The sequence below is a fragment of the Mesitornis unicolor genome, unplaced genomic scaffold (assembly GCF_000695765.1).
Source record: "Mesitornis unicolor isolate BGI_N332 unplaced genomic scaffold, ASM69576v1 scaffold6962, whole genome shotgun sequence".
Lineage (NCBI taxonomy): Eukaryota > Metazoa > Chordata > Aves > Mesitornithiformes > Mesitornithidae > Mesitornis > Mesitornis unicolor.
The window spans coordinates 39,935-59,131 of record NW_010168422.1 but is presented as its reverse complement, the minus strand read 5'-3'; the positions used below and the strand labels follow the sequence as shown (position 1 = coordinate 59,131).

Below are 19,197 nucleotides of genomic sequence, written 5' to 3'. Positions count from 1 at the left end.
AAGGTTTGGTTGGAATTTTTTGTTGTTTTTCCTTTAAATATACACAGCCTTTCCCAATTAGGGAAAAGTTTCCCGTTAGAAAACAAAACTGAAATTTCTTTGTGCTTTCAACAGAAACTTGGATTCCATTAACAAAACTGAATTTAGCAGCAAGTGATTTAATTTGACAGACATGCAAATTATTTTCCCATCTACATATTATTGGCTGGACCTTAAACTGCTGACATTTGTGCTTTGTGATATTGCAGAAGCCTATGCTGAAAGGTCACTAAAAGAGATTTAAGTGTGCTACATAGATAATTAGAAAAACAAAGCCATCTCTTTAGTGCAAAGGCTTTTGAAACACACTGCAGCATTTGCAGTGTGCCTAACAATCAGATACTCTTTCAGCAGCATCAGCTTTTTGCACTCACAAAAGACTGTCTAGATGTCTCCACTTGTCCCTGTACATACAGGTTCATCAAGTGTGATCCTTCAATGCTCCAACTTGTGGATCTGGCTAAAACACGCTTGCTTACAGGGCAGGACAGCTTTTCCAAGGAAAAGCTGGATGTCATCTCATTGCTTTTATGGCACAATTTGCACAACACCTGCTAAGTCCTAAGTACCTTATAACTGTTCTCAGTGAATACAGCAATGACAATGTACGGGCCACTCTGCTGGGGCACACTGTGCATGTAATTTCTGCTTCCTAAAGAAAAGCAGATCACATTTCATCCTGATGAGTACTGATGATTCCTATGAATTTGCCAAGATTATTCTGAATTGATGTTCTCTCCTAAAGAGTCTTTAGTACTTTATTTTTGTGACCTTGGGAACACTTGCAATCACATTCTTCATTTCCTCACTCTGGTCCAGTCATCACCAGATTCAGAAGGTCACAGTGAAGTGTGAACCTCCTCCAAGCTGTTCTTAATTCACAGAAAAACCTGCTACAGATAAATGAAAATGGAGTAATTTGAGTGTTAGCCATTACTGACTTTGTGCAACAAGTAATCTCAAGCAGTCTGAGAGGCTTGATGGGTACTTTGCAGGGGCAGGGAGGGCTGTTACGTTGATCTCTAGCAGGAGACGTGTGTGTAACTAAGTCCACAGATAAAAGAATTCAAAGCTTATTTATTTTCATATAATCTAGAAAATTATCCTCACCATTAAAGAAAAAAATTTAACCAGTCTATCAAAGCCATCTTATTTATAGGTCCTTATACTTAGCTGTATCTCTTTCCTGAAATTCAGCATTTAAATTTGTCCAGGCAATTTTAAATTAAACTACCAAATTAATCAATGAAAAAGTAAATGCACTGTACTTAGTGGGTAAGAGTGCAATCCAATTATTTTGTCGAACTTATTTGAAGGTTGGAAACCCTAATGAATGAGAAAAAAATCATCAGACTTGGGCTTGCTATAAATAGGCTTATTAACTATAGCCTATTTATATGCACAGTGTAACAGCTGCAGTCTTTCAGAAAGACTTGCAGAACGTGTTAAGAGACAGTCAAATAAAGTATCATCTGAACATTAATTCCAGCTAAGTGAACAGGTCCCTGGAGCACTTTAGCATATAAACTGAGGTCAGTGGACTTCAGGCAGAAGTGAAGAACATACATCAAAGACATCCCTGACTTCAGGTTTACAATGCAAAGAAACAAAGTCATACAAGCAGAGCAGACCACGAGCTGCAGTATCTGCTTGTAAGATAAGACAGAGAGGAACATACTTGTCAACAGTTCAAGATCTTGTTTTTCCTTTCTTTCACAAAGAATAACGGGATCTCAGGTCCTCTTCCTGATTATTTGCAAGGGGAAAGAAGAGGAGGGAGGACGTAATGTTTTAGAGCTCAATAATCACTCTCCTGGCGAGAAGCTGGATGACAGACATTTCCCATTTGGAATGGTAAAATATGCTCTACTCTGATGAGCAGCATGTCACAGAAGGAGGTGTCTTAAAACTATCATATATACTTATATATAGCTTACCGCAACAAATTCCATTAGTGTGAAGGAATAGTATTACACTGAATACCTTCTCCCATAAGCCGCACGTGAAATTGGCACATGGAGAGGATGAGAAAAATCTTTGTCCACTTGACATCACTGAAAGCAGAAACTAAACACAATTATCACTAAATCAGAGATATTATTAAAAAAGAAAGCCCAGAATTTTAAGTGATACAGACGTACTGCGACAGCATTAATATTCTTCCCTGCTGAGCTGAAGTATTTAAAACTCAAGGAAAATCCTACTTCTATTTGCTTAGGGAAAAAACCAACAATTTGGTGCAATTTCTAAAGCAGTATGGTTTATAGACTATTTCATCTTACATCATTATATTATTCCATTCTCCACCCTATATATGACAATGTATGTATGATTAGATTAAATAGGACATAGGGATTTTTTCTGAGTAATTTATACCAGGACATTGTACACTGTTCTTGAGACTAATATTTCACAATGATGGTTACAAATTCAAATACTGTGATAGAAATCAGATGTCAAGTAAGAATACACATTTTAGTTTATTTTTCAAATAAACTACAGCATAAAAACCAGTGGGAAATGGAAATGCAAACTGTGAAGAACATACTTTTCAGTCTGTATGAAGAAGCAAACCTACAGAACCTGTGGTACAAAATAAATTTTCTGTTAAAGATGATGTAACATGCCCCCCCCTTTTTTTTTTCTTTACAACTTCAATAAAGAAGAAATGGGATCTCAATCCTCAACACATAAACCAGTTTACTTTTCTGACAAGTGCTACTGAAAAAGGTCAACCACGTAAATCAGGAGCTTGTCCAAAATTTCCATTTACCTTTTCCAATGAATTAGAATTATATTTGTGTACAATGAAATTCTAGATAAATTACATATTACATCACAATATATTGTTGGTGTAAGTACTGACAATACTTGAGAAACTATAAACAAAACTCATTCTTTGATTTAATGAAGATTTATGCCTGTGAGCAATACAAGATCTTTAACATTTTATTAACATTTATTTTGGACAAATTTTACTGGTATAATGTGATTTGCAGTGTATTTTGCTTTGCCAAACCATAATAAATACTTCTGCATCATTCTGACTACATTCACAGTAAAGCTGCAGTAGCAAAGTGCAAGGTCTTTCAGGCCTCAGAAGCCTAGGGGACTCTTCTAGGCCAATGAAGCTGTATAAAAACCTATATAACAATGGTATGAAAAACCAAGAACAAATTTATATCAACTTTTTGAAGCATGTACTAACAAAGCAAACTAAGGTCTTGAGAATAATTGTCTTAAAGACCATAGCAACTGCTATCAATTTATTGTTTTCACTCTCTCTCCCCACTCCTCATTCTCCCAAAGCAGCAATGTGATGCACGAAAGGCTAACAAGTCTACCCACAGTTCTGCAGCTGGTTCAGTGTTTCACAGAATCACAGAACGTTAGGGATTGGAAGGGACCTCAAAAGATCATCTAGTCCAATCCCCCTGCCGGAGCAGGAACACCTAGATGAGGTTGCACAGGAAGGCGTCCAGGCGGGTTTTGAATGTCTCCAGAGAAGGAGACTCCACAGCCTCTCTGGGCAGCCTGTGCCAGTGCTCTGTCACCCTCACTGAGAAGAAGTTTCTTCTCAAATTTAAGTGGAACCTCCTGTGTTCCAGCTTGTGTCCGTTACCCCTTGTCCTATCATTGTTTGTCACCGAGAAGAGCCTGGCTCCATCCTCGTGACACTCACCCTTTAAATATTTATAAACATGAATGAGGTCTCCCCTCAGTCTCCTCTTCTGCAAACTGAAGAGACCCAGCTCCCTCAGCCGCTCCTCATAAGGGAGTTTCTCAAGTGTTTCTCAAGAACACAGTCTCTCTGCCTACTAAAACTATGAACTCTGCTGGATACACTGCTACAGCCTTCAGTAACCATTTCTCAGCTGCTGCAACCACATGTTTCTTAGTGTTAAGACCTCTACTGCTAGGATTTCAGTGTGACTGAGCAGACCAAGTTCTTTGCCCCTTTCACCTCAGCCCCAGCCTTAACATTTTAGATTTTACTGCTTTTAGCATTTCCCTTTCACTCCTTTAACAATGTTATCTCTGTCCACCATCTAAAATTTCACTGTTAGGTCTTCCTCCACATTGGTCCCATGTGTGAGAACCTCTGAATCTGTGTCGAACAGCCTTCTACATTCAACCCACACACTCTTAGACTTGCAGTTTTTCACTAGACTTGCCTAGAAAAGATGTATTTTTTTAGCGCTGTGCTCATCTTCTTGTCTGCAGACTCACTAGGACAAGAACTATCTTGGTAGTCCTCCATCTGCTGTACAAGAGCAAGAACCTTCTGCTGGTCAAACACACAGTCTGCACCTAACAAATACAAACATACTACTACAGCTATTGGACTCTTTCTGTAGTGAACAGCTGTTTTCAAACTAACACTTGACACTTGACACTAGCGTTTCTGGCACCTACTTATTCATAATGAAACTTACGATATAGTTTCTTTCCTCCTACCTCCTCAATACTGTGGTTTCTTACTTCATGCCTCAGGCAAGTATCATAGCTGCCAAACCCAGGCCTACCCTTTAGATTCTCTTGTGTACTAGAATGCAAGAAGGATCCAGTGTAATTTTAGAAGATAACTTTTTCAACGTGGAGAAGAAAAAGTTTTCACAGTCATACTGTAAACCCTATGTGTATTTGTAAATTGTTACTGAAATAAAATCCCACAGTAATTCTTTAAACTGCTGTGTGGGAGTAGTGACAAAGGAATGGTGGGAATAAAAAATATTAGTGTATCCGCCTATACTCACATCATCAAAAGCACTACAAAACTGCATGCTCAGATAAATTTGCTGACCAATAGGAAAACCACCTTAAATGTTTCTTTTTAACTTCTGGTTTCACAATTAAGTTGGCTGCAGTTGAAGAAGCAGAGAAGTTAAAATCCAACCAAATGTTCCAAATAGTAGCGCACAGAGCAAAGGTCTAGCAAGTAGCTTTGGGCTGATACCAGACTGGATTCAAAAAGAGACAGAGGCCGGGGTACGCAGCCATGACATTTATAAGGTGATGTCTGTGCCCAAACTTGGATGAGAGGCAAAAAGCACACTGTCTGAGCTTACAGCACAGAAATACAGGGTATACTATACAGGTATAGCGAGGTGATGGCAAAACTCAATTCCTCCAAACTCCACTTGACTCTAGTGAGGAAGGTCATCTAGATGTCCTCATCCCTTGTCACTGTCACCATGGTGCTGCAGTAACCTAGGGTATCACCAGTTGCATGCCAGTAAGTTGAGTTAGCACACTCTAAGAAGGTCCTGCTCCCTCTGGAGACCAGACATTGATGGCAACTAAATCTTTCTTTCACATAGAAAAACTCATTAGTTCCACTAATATTTCAGACACACACTCTAAGTAGTACAATGCTTTTTACCTGTTACCCCTTAACAACATCAACCACATACGTACAAATCACAAGATGTATATGTTGCATACCCAGATACTGAGGTTTCAAAAACATCTGCCTACTTTAGGACATGTTGGTCATTCAGTCAGAAGGCAAACTATTGCCAAGTTCTCCCCAGCAGAATTAAATGCTTTCAGTCATCTCCTGGATTTTAAATTGGCAACTTAAGTTTTACAAGATTTGCCAAGCTCCACACCACAAAATTTAGCATGCACTTTAGACTTAAAATTTGGTGGCCTTCTGGCAGTTAAAAAAAAAAAACCAAACAAAAAACAAAACCAAAATGGTCAAGTTACAAAGAAAAACTGTCCTCCATATCAGTTTCACATTAATTTGGCTGTTTGTCACGACAAGACCTCTGTTTAAGAGCAAATGACAGTGGCATTGCCACTCCCACGAGGCACACTATAAAAACAAACCCCCAACTAATAGTACAAAGTTCTGTTACTAATAAAACAAACACCCACAGAGAGGGTACTACTTCTTTCAGCAAATATTGATACAAAAACTTCAAAGAAAATAAAACATTTCCTAACAATGCCAATGTACCTTCTTCACTCTTTCACAGAATCACAGAATCACTGAACGTTAGGGATTGGAAGGGACCTCAAAAGATCATCTAGTCCAATCCCCCTGCCGGAGCAGGAACACCTAGATGAGGTTGCACAGGAAGGCGTCCAGGCGGGTTTTGAATGTCTCCAGAGAAGGAGACTCCACAACCTCTCTGGGCAGCCTGTTCCAACCCAATCTCCATAATGACCTCTCAAATTCTTTTAAGTTCTCTTAAATTCTAGCAGTGGCAGGCATCAGCTTACAGTCACAGGAGAGAGGCTCACAGAAGTGCACTTACAAACCCTTCAACATTTTGGAATGAATAACAAAACAATCCACATGGAGAAAATGCAATAATGGAGCCATAACGTGATGGCACCAGGCTCTTAAAACATTTCTACTCAAAGCTCTATTGTACGCATGATTTAGTTTGAGCATAGGGCTATCTGGAAGCCACATCAAAGGGCTAATGGATAGACATTTTGTTAACATATGTAGAACTGATGCCAGGCCATAAAACAACATTATAGTGAGTATTACACATCTTCAGAGAAGTCTTTTTTAAAATTATTTTTCCTGGGGTCGGGCTATTTTTTTTGGTCTACAAATTATTTCTTCTCTTTTGTGCATGAATGCCTAACAGGCTCAGAAGCCTGGACAATTTTCATGTTCTCTTGTTCCCTGGAGCTTTGCCCAGTATCACAAATTCCAAGAGAGGGCTGATTTCTGAAATAGGGAAAGGAAGAAGAATGAAAACGTAACTAAGCTGCTAGCTCCTTTGTAGAACAGGTTCTGTTACATCAATCACAGATAGGTAAAGAACTTCACAATCTATTACCTTAGCATCTCTTTTTTCTCAGGTCATTCCTAGGACTGCTACTTTCAAAGTGCTGTCCAAACTTGGCTCAGTGCTAGAGCACATTCTTAATTGTCTTTTGTGTCTATGGTGTTCAAAACAGAGTCACTTTTCAAATGCTACTTTTTGTAGATATGGCACTCCATAAAAACAGGAGGCAAAAAAGCAGCGTAGAGCGAATTCCTGGAACAGCTATTCAGGATTCCAGAAAAGACACTTATGAGTTCCTCTGTTTGTGCTCTACAGTATTTATCCCAGATCACAGAATAATGAGCAACCATTGAATTTATGTATTTTGTAGGGCACTCAGGAAACAGTTTCCCCATCACTTAGTAACTGTAACATGAGTAAACAGCACCGCACACCAAGAAATACACAGTGCAGAGAGATACTGAAAGTCCGGATTAGAGAAGAGTTATACCTTTATCCACTTTGATACCTTTTCAGTTAATCGTGTATTTGATGGCTTTGTGTTTGGCACATTGGGTACATTGAAGCCAGACTAACAAGAAACAGCCACTATTTATAGCATTTCCCCAGAGATGGGAATATTTGCTTCTACACTTTAAGACCAATCATGTTACATCTGTATTAAAATGAGAAGACAAACATGTTTTACTGCCAGCTTTGGCTGAATTTCAAATGAAAACCACATTAGTTAGCTTGTGAATTTCTCAGTCAGTCAGTCTCCAGTGTCAACTTACATAGTTTAAATAGAACATAAAATATAAAAAATAAATAAAACATCTCATCAATACACAATACAGTACAAAAGGATGCTAACATCATTGTCCCAGGTTCAACAGTGTGCTTCAAAAACTCCTTCTCTAAGATAAAAGTCAAGCACGGACTGCAATTGTCTCTAACCTGCAACAGCCTGGACCTCAGCAGATTCTGCTGCCATAACCTTTCTCAATTCAAATACTTGTTGACTCAACTGTCAGCAGTCACACAGGCTTAAATATGTTAAGTCCCACAACCCACAGGTCTTCCACTCTCTCCACTGTCCTAAGCACCATGAGAAAGAGATCCCAAGCTCAGAAAGGCTGCCAGGGCATCAAGTCATAGCATGTTTGGTTCTGCTTCCAACCTGTTTATATGAAGAAAAGCTTGATCTTGAACTCATTATCTTATGGGCATGGGCTCACCTCTTTTGGGCACTTACAAGGATTCAGGCCTCAGCAAGCACTAAATGAGGACCTCAGGACAGACAGCGAGGACAGGGGATGTCTCTGCTCAGAACATGCAGACTCATGTCTGCTCTGACATTAGCCAGGGTCCTGCTGGAGAGAGCAGCCCTTCCCTAGCTTAGAAGGAATAATAGAGATAAACAGAACAGAGACATTGGTGCAACACTGAGCTTTACTGACAGCATGACAAAATCCATTTCCCTTTTCTGTTCCAATGCTTTCTACGCCACCTGAAAACTTGGTAGCACAATGTTGCAACTTACAGTAGGTTTCAAAGCACATTTTTCTTAGAGCAACTGATGCTACAACATTTGCTTACTGCTCCTGGCTGGCTCAACAGAAAGGCGAAATCAGAACAGAAACCTGAAGTATCAGTGGGTTAACTTTTCATAAGTACCTGCGTGCCTTGGCTGCAGAGCTGCCTCTAAAAGCAACAGGACAGCTGCACCCATGTCATATCATCGCTTCTGAAGATGAAGGCATTCCTCAGATCTTGTTGCTTCACAAAAAAATAATTATATTTATTGCTTTAAGATATTCAGAAATATAGGTGTGTTTAAGTGCCTAAACACAAGTTTGCAAGTTTGAAAATTCTGAGTATTAATTTTGATGATATAAAACATTTCTCAGAACAGCAAAACAATGCACAAGTTACAAGACTTTATGAACACTAAGTCTAAACTGAAGCAAACTTTGAGGAAAACATGTGAGAAGTATTTAAACTACTTTTTTCTGTTTTCCTTAACATTCTTCTAGTTTTACTTTTTTGCCCTCCATTGCTATATGCAAGAATCCACACAAAACACTTGGAAAAATAACTTAAAAGGGAAGGAATGAATTGGACCTGCTGTAAGAGTAGTCAAAAAAACCAACCAACCAACCAAAAAAAAATCAGCTAAGAAATAGCAATAAACCATTTTCCCCTTTCAAGGATTTTAGTAATAATATTCATGATAGTTTGTAACAGATAAAATTTTTCAGACAAATATGACTTTGGTTCTCAGTGATTATTTTTAATAAACATGCTAAAATCTCACAGGAGGAATTAATACATTCTTTATAAATCAAGCAGTGTATTAAATTCTGTTCAATATATAAATGAACACAAACACGCCTAACATGCAGTTACATCTAGAACTGTGTCACTTCACAGCAGACTTCACCACTATCCTACAGTGACCCTCATTTTCAATTAAGCTCCAGTTCTTTAAGTTACAATTTGCTGCAATACCTGTGAGCAGTTACGTTTCACAGGCTTCAGCCTAATTTCAAAGTGTTTTGCTTCAGACCTTTGCAAGAGCAATACCACCCGCTGCTGATTTCTCACCCAGAGTTCAGAGATCCAGATTTGCCTTTGTTTCAATTCAAAACTTAAATTGAAATTTTGGCCCGTGGAAATGGCACCTTTCTATTCCCCTGGATTTGTACTGCATTTTGAAATGCTTTGGCATAAAAGGCATTGTAAGAGTTGAGTCTGCAATGTATTTTATTGCCTAAATAGCTAGATAGTTCCCGTTTTTACCGGAGTAACGAAGTGGAATGAGTGTGGTGAAGCATCCATTAAGGCTCCGAGAGGAAGTGAGTACTAAAAAAACTAAACATTCACTTGTTTTATTTTTCTGTTTCTTGGTTACATTTTCTAAGTGTGTCCACTACCACTCCCATTAACATCAGCAGGGGGCTTGCAAATAAATCTTTACCCAGTGTTCAAAAAACTGAGCTTCATTACTTAAAGAAAAAGAGCAGGACAGCAAACAGAAAATCAAGTACAGGCAAGCACCTTAATGCATCTTTGAAGGTTACATTTGGACACTTCATAACCTGAATTAAAATTTCAAACACCAAACATAACTCAGGAAAGATAGCCTATCAGCTGGTTAGAAGCATGGCTAAAAATTCAGTTGACGTAAAATTGAATTAACTGAATCCAAATTTAGAAGTTGGATTGTCTTTAACTTGGTAAACATGTGTTTCATGAACACATAGGTGATGGCATGTAAACCAATCAACCAAACAAGTTATTTTTCCCTGCCTAGTGATCAAGCTTCTAAAACTACACATTCATGCTAACTCTGAGGATCTCTAGATACCACAAGCAAGAGCTACAGAACTACCATCTCAGAAAAGATGAAATCTTTAAAGAACTATGCTGGTTTAAAGGACAGAGACAGTCATTCCTATTTTCTGTTGAAGTTAGAAAATGTCTAAAAAAGAATCATGGCTCAGTAGCTGTGCTCTAGCAGCAATTTCTAGTGGTGCTGTGATTGATGTTGCGTCAGCATTTTCACAATAAGCCATACTGCCAGAAAATTCATTCCATGTTGCAAGCAGACATAGAGGATTTCACACCAGGCACAAATCCTTCTGCATCACGAATTCAGTTTGTATGATTTTTGCCTAAGAAGTTGGAAGAAAAGAGAAAGCAAGAAGACTCAAAATGGAAACCAGCAATTCAGGATTAACTAGTGTTCAAACGGAATTTGCAGATAATTTTTAGCGCAGATGGTTTATTCCTCCAAACTAAGACACATACAACTCCTGCTAAACACAGCAATGATCTGCACAAGAAAAATCATCTTCGAAACAGTTAAACTGACAACCTGCATTCATTTTTGCATTTGAGGAAAAACTCAGGCAAACAATTTTATTCCTGGACAGCGGAACCTGGATTATTTGACTGATCAAGAAACTACCTGAACATTATTAACAGAATGAGAAGCAAACTCCAAGCACAAATCATTATGGTAAACTTAACTTACTACTTGTTATTTAAAACAGTAACTGCATTAGTTACAGTGCTAGGATTACATACACGCTTCTTTTTAGCCTATGAGATGGTACTACTTAAAGTGAGATTTAAGACAGGGAAACAAAAAGGAGGAGGTTAAACTGTGTACAGTTTAGTTGTATTTCCTGTTCTTAGAACACAGTAATTCTTATGATTTTCTGAAATACATCCTAGTACACTAGAAATGAGCCTGGTGGTTTCAAACCTGCTACCTAAACAAAAAGACTGAAAAGCAGAGATGTCTGAAATGTAGAAAAGCAGGTGAATAAGAATTACTTGTTTGAGGGATTTCTTAGGAAGGGCTGCTCTTTGGGTTTGATTTTTCATATTTTCAAAGAACAAAATAAGTCTCTTTTTGCATATGCTCACTCACCTGCTCTGGGTACTTGCTTCCAACTATCTCTGCCACGGTGTTAAAGGAAAGAGAGTCTGGATAAGTCTTAGGCCTCATCTTCAGGTGCACAACAATCTTAGCGCCCTGGAAAGACATCCGCGACATCATTTCAGCATCTTCCACAGAAATGCAAGCAGTGGGAATCCGGGGCACATCAGGTTGGTAATTCTGCCACCCAGTATGTGGGCTGTGAAAAGACAAATAAAATCATAGTGTTAACAACTTAGCTCTGTAAGTTATTATCATTATTATACAACTACCGAAAAGAATGCTTTCATTACCATCCCCAGCTGACTCTCACAATGATATATTTATGAGTTTTAAATAAACCTTTTGAGAAAATACATCACGTGTTTTTATACTAATCAGAGTATCTGACTGTTACCATTCCATATGTCTGGAAAGCTATCCTGTGTCAGCTTTATTCAGGTCATTGCCATGCTTTGACATTATAGAGGTAAATGCTCTGATACCACACTTCCTTCACTGCTTTATCAGGAAGAAAGGCAATGAAAAGCCAGTAAATGAGCAGTACTTAAGAAGGGCATTATTTTCCTGTGATAAATAATGGAATTAAAATTCACCACTTCAACTATTTCAACATCAGACTGGAGATTTATTTTGAAGAGCATCAATATGAGAGACTTCAGGAAAAATAAGATAACGAGACCATTAAAAAAATGCACATCTATTTATTCTCAGTACACTCAAGATTTCAACCACTAACTGTACATGAAAGAGAATTTTAAAAAACCCCAAACCCACACCACAACAATTAACTTTACACAAATTACACAAAGAAGAAGAAAAATATGCATCACTAGATGTAAGGCTTCAGTGTCCTCCATTTAGGAATAGCTATGCCTTGTGGAAATAAAAAAAAAGGAAAGGAAAACAAAACAAACCCCAAAATAATCACAAAGTTCCTCTGACATTCACAGTGCAATATGGAGTGAGTTCTTCTTTCCTCTCAGAAAGCTGCAGATGGTTTCACAACTATTTAAAACATTTATTTCTCATCCAGAGGGTCCTTGTACCACTGCTGCTTGCAGAGCTAACTGGAGTGAGTGATTCCCCATCTCACAGCACAGGATCACTAAAAGGTAATGGACAAGTTTCTTAAAAAGTTCGTTCAATGTTTTTGTATATTTGGCCATTATTTAGAGATTTCTTATCTTCTGGTGCTTCTGTGGAGATCTTCAGATCTGACTTGCAGGAATACTGAGCATTACAGCTCCAGCTGAAGTCAGCACTTTTGAAGTGAAGTTGTAGATAAAGCCAGACACAGCAGAAAAACACACGTGTGGGAAAAGAGAAAAACCAGGATCTACATGTATGCCCAAAGTCACTAATACTCCTGATATTAAATCATTCATTGCCTTCATTTCCCCCTTGTAAAATGGGAATAAAAATACTCTTTGTTTCACGCGCATGAAAAAAAGGGAATAAAAATACTCTTTGTTCCAAGAGGACAGACTCAATGAACACTTGAGAACCATTCTGATACCACAATAATGATTAGAAATCAACTGGTATACAATTGCATGTCCTAAATCCTAAAATAAGCTTAGAACTGTGCATTGAGATATTATAGTAAAACTTTGAATAAGCAGCTCTCCACTACTGGCAGTTCTCTGCAGTAAATGTGTAAGCTGAAATAATAAATCTGCAACCCTTTATTTCAAGACTACTTTGTAATTCTCACGTTTCAGTTACTACTCCAGAGGTGTTTTCAAAATACATAAAAATATTCAGCCATCTAGAGGCTTCTTCAGTACTCTTATGACTATGCTATTTTTCTGTTAATAAAGTCTGACTTTATTAATGAAATGCCAGTGAATTAAGTTTTTGAAGGAAATCTCCAAAGCTCAATCATATCTTTACCTACATGTTACCCTATGAAGAAGGACTACAGTTGACGCTTTCAAACCACATTACAGACATTGTTCACATCTGCTGCTACAAATTTTAACACTATTTATCCATATATTAATAAAAGAACTGTAGCACGGTTGAGGTTAGCAGGGACCTCTGGAGGTCACCTGGTCCAACCACTCTGCTCATGCAGGGCCACCCAGAGCCAGCTGCCCACAGCTATGTCCAATTCATGAAAATCTTCACCTATAAACCTACTTACAGTAGCAGACACATGTTTTTATATATTTAAAAAAAAATGGTGGATTTTTAAGTCTTCTAAACTGGAAAAAAACCACTTAATTCCTGGAAGAGATGTGGTTAGGAGGAAGAAAGAAATACACTTCTTTATAAGGATATAGATTAGGTAAAATGGGAGAGATTATTCAGTTCTATTTGTTTAGAAGAATAAATCCTTCTCAACAATAACAAGTCATATAGTAATCAATAACATAACAGAGTAGATACGTATAAACATTTCTTTGAAAAGAAAATACTAAAAATCAGTTACAGAGGTCTTACAGGAGCTGCTTCAGAGTGTAGACAGATCTGTTTAGTAGGTGCCAACAGTTTAGGAAGTTATTGCTCCCAGTTGTTTACGGCTGAACCTCATATAAAGGCTGGTGCCCCTTCTCCTCATCTGCTTTTTAGGGTGGGTGACCCATAGCTCACCTTTGAAATAACAGTTACCCTGGTACGCACAATCTCTTGTGTCACATAATCCTCCCTGAGTGGGATAGACTCCCATAGACTTATAAATTCAGACCTTATATATTTTTTTATTTCCCTTTGTCTCTGTAAAAATCAAAAAGCCTCGCTCACCCTCAGTTTTAAACTATAACAATTTGCTGCATATATGTTTAATATTTCTTCGAGTGTTTGGGGATATACCCAGCATGTTAACCAGGAGAATTTCCAAAACATATAAAATAACCACCACATTGAAAAAATTATAAAAAAAAAAAGAGATGACAATTTAATGTATTACTGTTCAAAAAAACCCCTACATTCAACAACTGAGCAGAAAGTTTATTTTAATTTTAAATGAATCCATTCACCTGTGTCTTCTAGCAAGATTATGTCTTAGTACTAACATGCCCTGTTCGCTATACTGCAGTAATTCAGGTTTTATCACCACCACTATTGATTTCACTCCCCTTGTTATTTCCCAGATGCTCAACAACAGAAACCCCTAAAACTATATTTGTTTCTCTAATATAAGTAGCAATTACATTTCTATTGGATGCTCAATCCTGATGCTCCACCGCAACTGTGTCCAAAGCTTCTGACAACCCACTGAGATACACGCGTGCTTACACACCTCAAATGAAGGCATGTTTGCAGGTACAAAATTTACCCCATCTAGCCCGGAAAATAAACCTTGAAGTCACCTGCTAGTTTTGCTGTTTTCATACTCAAACTACAATTTTGCCAAGATTGTAAAGGTAAACTCAACTACCCAAATTAAGACATTTTGGCACAGGTGGGCAGAGCCAGCAACTGTTCAGACCATACTTGTACCCAGGACCTGAAGGGAATGGATGATTGCCCAAATGATTGCTACAAAAAGGAAATTGGACCCTAAGCGTTACCAGCACAAAGGCACAAGACAGTAACACAGTACTGTATATTCCCAATGCTACAAGATAAACTTGCATAGAAAATATTTGTGACAGACAGTAAGCATGCTGGGATATACCTGATTAAAGCTTACATGCATGCAAAACACGCCATGTGTTAAGTATATCTACATAATACATTGCTTAATAAAGTGTCAAAGAGTACATCAAAAAAATCTAAGTAAATTAAGCCCCTTTTATGCAGAGATAACCAAAACCTAGGAGAGGTTGCTGACCACACAGCACGATCTGAGCAAGAATTAACTAAACAAAATAGAAAAGAAATTACTAGCAGATTCCACATATAACAGATGAAAAGGGAGAGAAGCAGTCGTGTGTTTGACTCAAAACAGCGAAGAGGATGTGGTTCAAGAGAAAGAATTTTGGTACTGGTGAGCAAGGAAGATATTTTTTCACTGAGTCTGAACAAATACATTTTGTGGCTCTTCTTAATGAAGAAAAAGGATTTTACTAAAAAAAAAAGATAAATCTGACTCTGACTTGCATTTACCATTCCCTGCCCCTTGAAAAATAAAATAAAGAAAAGCATCACATAAAACCAGCTAGGGAGATCACAAAGCAACCCTGACTCTGAACTAACATTCATCTTTGGTACCTTCAGGCAAGCAAGGTGCACCTCTTGTGTTTCCTACTAACACCTGGGAGTGATGTCAGCTTCTGCTGCTTCAAAGCCACACTCTCTCTGAAAATGTTGTCATCCAGCAAAGCCTGAATTAGTTTTGCAAAACTTTAAGGGTAATTAGGCCATTTAATATTTAACATACCCATATACCAGTGTCACTTTGATTTTAGTAGAAGAGAGGGGCTGAGCAGTTCTTTTTTAATTTTAATTTATTTTAAAAAGAACCTGTTCTTCTGATTCTAGATCTACTAGATCACCTCATCTTCATATTTACACTACTTTAAAACAAAATAAACACATCTAGCCAGATCAATCCTTTATAAACTCATTAATGTTAATAAAAACTTCATCATCACCCGGTCTCAACATTCCTATTCAACAAGAATCTAAACTGGTTGGGTTTTGCTTTTGATAAACCCCTAGATTTTACATACTGGAAAGTATTTAAGAGAAATATCACAGTATGAATAACAAAGCAGAAGAAAGGCTCCAAAAAATAAAGCATATTCTCTGTTAGAAGTGCGCATCAAATGACTGGTAAGAAACAGATGTGGCTTATGTCTTACAGAAAAGTGGAAAGGAAAGACAAAAAAAGTCAAGAGGCATCTTGTTAGGTTCTCTGCTGAGTAAAATAATCAAATGTGGAGAAACTAAAAGGCAAGGATGAAAAGATGTGCTGCTGGTGTCCGGTCAGTTCTAACTCTCGTTACTGCAGTAGCTGACCTTGCATGCTCCATTACTTCGTTCCTGGGCTACCAACCCTTATCTCTAAGATAAGCTACAGTACCCAAGGACAAATAAACTGTGCAAGTATCAGAGCTTCAAGCTAGTCTGGCTGCTCTGATGGAAAACACATCTCAAGTTGAATCCTTAGACAAGGACAGCAATCTCCTAAACAGAGAAGTAAGCAAGACATTACAAGAATTCTAACATGATTAAAACAAAAAACAAACCAAAACAACAAAACAAAACTTGATTATAAGGAAGCTTACAAAGATCTACTTCAGCCATAATGTGTATACACATGCCCCCAATGCACAATTCTAGGGTTGAGAAATACAAAATGAGTGTTGTCTAAGTATCTTCAGTTCACTCATACAAACATGTTGTGAAAATCTAACATACATGATTGCCTATTTCCTACAGGATCCATGCCATATTCACTGTACAAACCATATGTAAACATCACATTCATATCAGATTGGTCAGTTTGTTATCATTTACTCAAATCATAAAACACATTCCTGAACAGAACCATGACTGTATTAATCACTAGCTATACACATAGAAGGATCACAGCCTTAACTCTTGGTAATAAGAGTCAAATCCTCTTCATACTTTGGTTCTGTTTTTTTCACTTGTATATTCTACGTATCACAAAAAAACCCCTCACATACAAAGTTTTACACTTTAAAGGAGTGATGGAATATCCTGTAGCAACTGTACATCTTGATCTCATACTTAGCTACAGAGAATAGCTACTCACAAGTGCCTCACTCTTGTATCTTTCTCCTCATTGAGAGCAGCATGGCAAGGGCTGAACTCCATTCAGGTAAATCCCCTTTTCCAGCACCATAAACTAGACAGAAGCAGAGTCCATACAAAATAAAACTTGTCCTTGTTCACACTGTGTATGTTTTTTCAACATTATCTGGATAGGGAGGCCAAACAGTAACAGAGTTAGTCAAAATGTCAAAAGTATTGTTAATCTTCTCATAAGAATTAGGTCTTCAAAAATAATATCAAGACTATTTCCCATTTACAGACACTTGGCAAAATATAAAAGAAATAAATTCAGCCTAATTTTGTGTTTCTGTCATAATTTGTCCCAAGATTCTCTTGCTTTGCTTCTTGTATTTGCTTTGTAGGATTTGATCTGTTGGTTTAGCAAGACTGCTAAATTTATAACAAAATATGAATATGCACAGTCAATTTTAAGAAAGTAAGGAGCAAAAATACTATGTGGTACAAATGAGGAATTAAATTACATAGCAGTCTGTTACCAAGGATAGATTATTTGGAGTCTAGTTACACAGTCTCTTCCAGATTACTTTGCGCCACCCTTTAATTGATGTAGCATCTGCACAAGTGTAATGAAGTGTAAGAGAGACTCCAGAAACTATTGGCCTTACCACGAAAAACTCCCTTGGAAAAAGAGTACAGCATTATTCTGTTACCACATGGACTCCATTTAAGTTAACATTTGGAAAACTGCATCTAATCAGTGCTAGGCACTCATTAAAATTAGGCTTTACCAAGCAAGCATAATAGCTTCGACATAATTACATATGTGCTAGGCTACAGAATGCAAGTAACACATATATGTTTGTATTTCATTATAATATTCAGTACCACATGCACCAAGGGAATTCTATGATAACCACATAAGTTTTTTTAAAATAGCGTAGATTAGATACAGTTTGTCAAAGAAGATGCAGAGAACAACTGTGAATGGTAAAATGATCAAATGAAGCAAGTCCAATGAATTCCACCCCGGGATTATCCAACCGCTGGGAAAGCAGAAGGGCCTGCACGGTCCTTTCCAAACGTCTGTAGGAAATACAGACTTGCATCAGCTGCTCTTCAACTGAAACTTTCTGCATCTTAGACGAGAGGATGACCCTCCAGCAGCTGACAATACCTTGAGGGAACCATTTAAGCCATACACCTGTTTGGCCTCCTTCTGCTCAATACGAACAACCAAGTTCCCTCCTCCTGTGTTTACATCCCTGCCTTGTGGGAACGCAGCTGCCTGCTGCACGCTACCACAGGCCTGTCAGCGGAGGGCTCCTGGAGGGAACGCCAATGGCAGTCCTAATGGCGAGCAGCTGCAAGGCTTCTGGCTTTGGGTTTTTTCTTTTTTTGCTGAACTCCTTCCTTCTCAGCCTTGAGCAGAAGCCATATTTATATCTTCAGTGACCCCTCTATCATCACAGACTAGTGAGCACACAGGACAAATTAAAAAAAAACCTCACTGGAAACAGATGTTATATTTTATACCTACAGGAAGGATAAAAATAAATCCAAGCAAAGAAAAAAAAACAACAAAACCAAACCAACAAAACCATCTTCTTTGGAAAGCATAAAATCAGACTAAGATGCACCACAGGGCTAGCAATACATAAGTAAACTAAACAACAGTGAAAATGTCTAGAACACCGATCAGGCCTTTGTACATCCTCCATTTAATGGCATTTGTAATTATTGACAATGAATCCTTACATTAAAATTATGAGGCACAAAAAGGTGTGAAGAGACATCAGAGCTCTCAGGGTAGGATCAATCACTGCATTAGCGCTTCCAAGTCCCTGCTTCACTGCAGACAGTAAGCAGCAGGGAAGGTCAAGCTCTTCCCATACACAGGCATATACATTAAGTTACAGCAGAAACTTGAGTCTCCTCTGGCATGAAATATAATATATTACAGGACAGTATGGGGAGGTTCCGCCTTCTCTCAAAAGATGACCATGGCAAAGGGTAACACACAGCCAACACTTTTAGTGAGCTGAAGGAAAAGGGTAGGGATGGAGGATACTGGTCTTACCCACCACAAAACTTCTTCCTCTTAATCAGGTGACCACCGAGGTAAACAGAGGGGCGCGAGGTCTGAAAGGAGTCAGGGGAAGTTTCAAACTCACAGAATAGGGCATGGATGGAGATTTTCTTCTTCCCTTCCTTCTTCCTTCTCCATGCCAGACACCCTTCAGAGCAGTATAGCCTTTGGACACTGTCCTTCATAAAAAAAACCCTGAAATACAAACCTATCTTAAACTCAGATGTATTTAG

The 19,197-nt window shown here is 38.1% G+C and overlaps 1 protein-coding gene across 1 annotated transcript in view; it reads right to left on the bottom strand.

Moving 5' to 3' along the window:
• CPQ (carboxypeptidase Q) overlaps positions 1-19,197 on the bottom strand; it is an 80,397-nt gene that overhangs the window by 32,833 nt on the left and 28,367 nt on the right. The window contains exon 3 of the mRNA XM_010179002.1: positions 11,215-11,422. Coding sequence (XP_010177304.1) covers positions 11,215-11,422 — 208 coding nt within the window. The remainder of the gene's footprint in view (positions 1-11,214; positions 11,423-19,197) is intronic.